Source organism: Drosophila elegans, unplaced genomic scaffold (assembly GCF_018152505.1).
Source record: "Drosophila elegans isolate 14027-0461.03 unplaced genomic scaffold, ASM1815250v1 contig_814, whole genome shotgun sequence".
NCBI classification, from domain to species: Eukaryota; Metazoa; Arthropoda; class Insecta; order Diptera; family Drosophilidae; genus Drosophila; species Drosophila elegans.
This window is the reverse complement of record NW_024546167.1, coordinates 8409831-8411205: the sequence shown is the minus strand read 5'-3', so window position 1 is coordinate 8411205 and position 1375 is coordinate 8409831. Positions and strand designations below refer to the sequence as shown.

The following is a 1375-nucleotide window of genomic DNA, read 5'->3' as shown; positions in this document are numbered from 1 at the left end:
ATTGTGCTTCATTATTATGATCAAAATTAACTTCCAGCGATGATTGGAAATCCTGATTCGAAACCATAAAACTAAATAGTTTGATTTACTTTGTAATTTGTAAAAAATTCGGATAAATACTTAGACTGCGGTTAGAGTATCCACATTTCATGAAGCAAAAATATTTTGCAATGGGGTAAGGTTAGCAGTCTGGGGCAACAAGAGATAGCAAAACAATGGAGCTCATCAGCAGGAACAGAAACGCATTGAAAATTGGAAAATGCCTTCACAAGCCGTGCCAAAGCGAAAAATAAGAAATTCAATGGAAAAATGTTTTCTGCTCAAACGCCTAGCCTATCACATACGAACAGACGTCGAAGTAATCCTTGATTTTAGCTTTGTATTGTTGGCAGTGATTTAGTCGAACACTAAGGTCAAAGGTTCTGCTCGACTTTTGCCTACCCTTTATTTTGAACATAACAACATTGCAGTGTGTAGTGTTTTCCATTTAACGAATGACAGGCTCCCCGTCGAGTTTCTTCAGGTTTGGTAGACGACGCACTGCCTCGGCGGTAAAAGCAGCCGGTTCCATATTTTCGCTCAGGATATTGCCAGTGAACGTGATTTCGATGAGGTTCGGTGGAATGGCCATGCGCATAAACTCCACCCAGTCCTTGATCACGTTATTGGATATATACAAGACTCGCAGGGCCTTCATCGATTCGATGGGTTTGATCTTCTCGATGTTGTTGTAGCTGACCCACAGCTCCTCCAGAGTTTCAGCCAACGGTTCGATGCCATTGAGAGCCTTTAGGTTGTTGCGGGCCAGGCTGAGGACCCGCAGATTCTTCATTCCTGAAATTCCGCTAATTTTCTCAATCATGTTTGACGACAAACTGAGCTTTTGGCACTCGGTCAGACTGTTCAGAATCGGATCCATTTTCTCGATCGGTGGGTACTGGAACTGCAGTCCAATATCTGTGGCGGTGCTGGCCGACTGTTTATTGCGATCCTCCCACTTGGCCAGGGCATCCTTCACGCTTGTGGGCTTCGACATGACTAGTATCGGATTTTCTTTCTATTCTCTTTTATTGTTGAGTCAGAAAATTTAATAGTTAGGAAATAAAATTCAAAGTACAATAGTTTTTCAGGGCCTTCTTCTCCTTCTCAATTGTAAGTTTTTTTATGAAGTCCAGTGAAATAATGACGAAATCTACTTATAAATTCTTAATCTTGTTAATTCTTTTTTCAATCAAATTACAAATTGTAATTAACGATTATGAGATAAATTATTAAATGGTTGTATTATTTATTTACAATTTTGACAATGTTGGGTGAATCAAATAAGAAGGGAAACTTCTTTATGTAAAGTGACTCTTATTTACTCGCTGTCTTC

General features: G+C 39.6%; 1 protein-coding gene across 1 annotated transcript; it reads right to left on the bottom strand.

Annotated features, from left to right (window-relative positions):
- Positions 1-376: 376 nt before the first annotated feature.
- On the bottom strand, positions 377-1117 carry LOC108138095 (dynein light chain 1, axonemal). The gene has a single exon (XM_017260081.2). The coding sequence runs from the start codon at positions 1034-1036 to the stop codon at positions 488-490; it is 549 nt and encodes a 182-aa protein (XP_017115570.1). The 5' UTR covers positions 1037-1117; the 3' UTR covers positions 377-487.
- Positions 1118-1375: the final 258 nt, after the last annotated feature.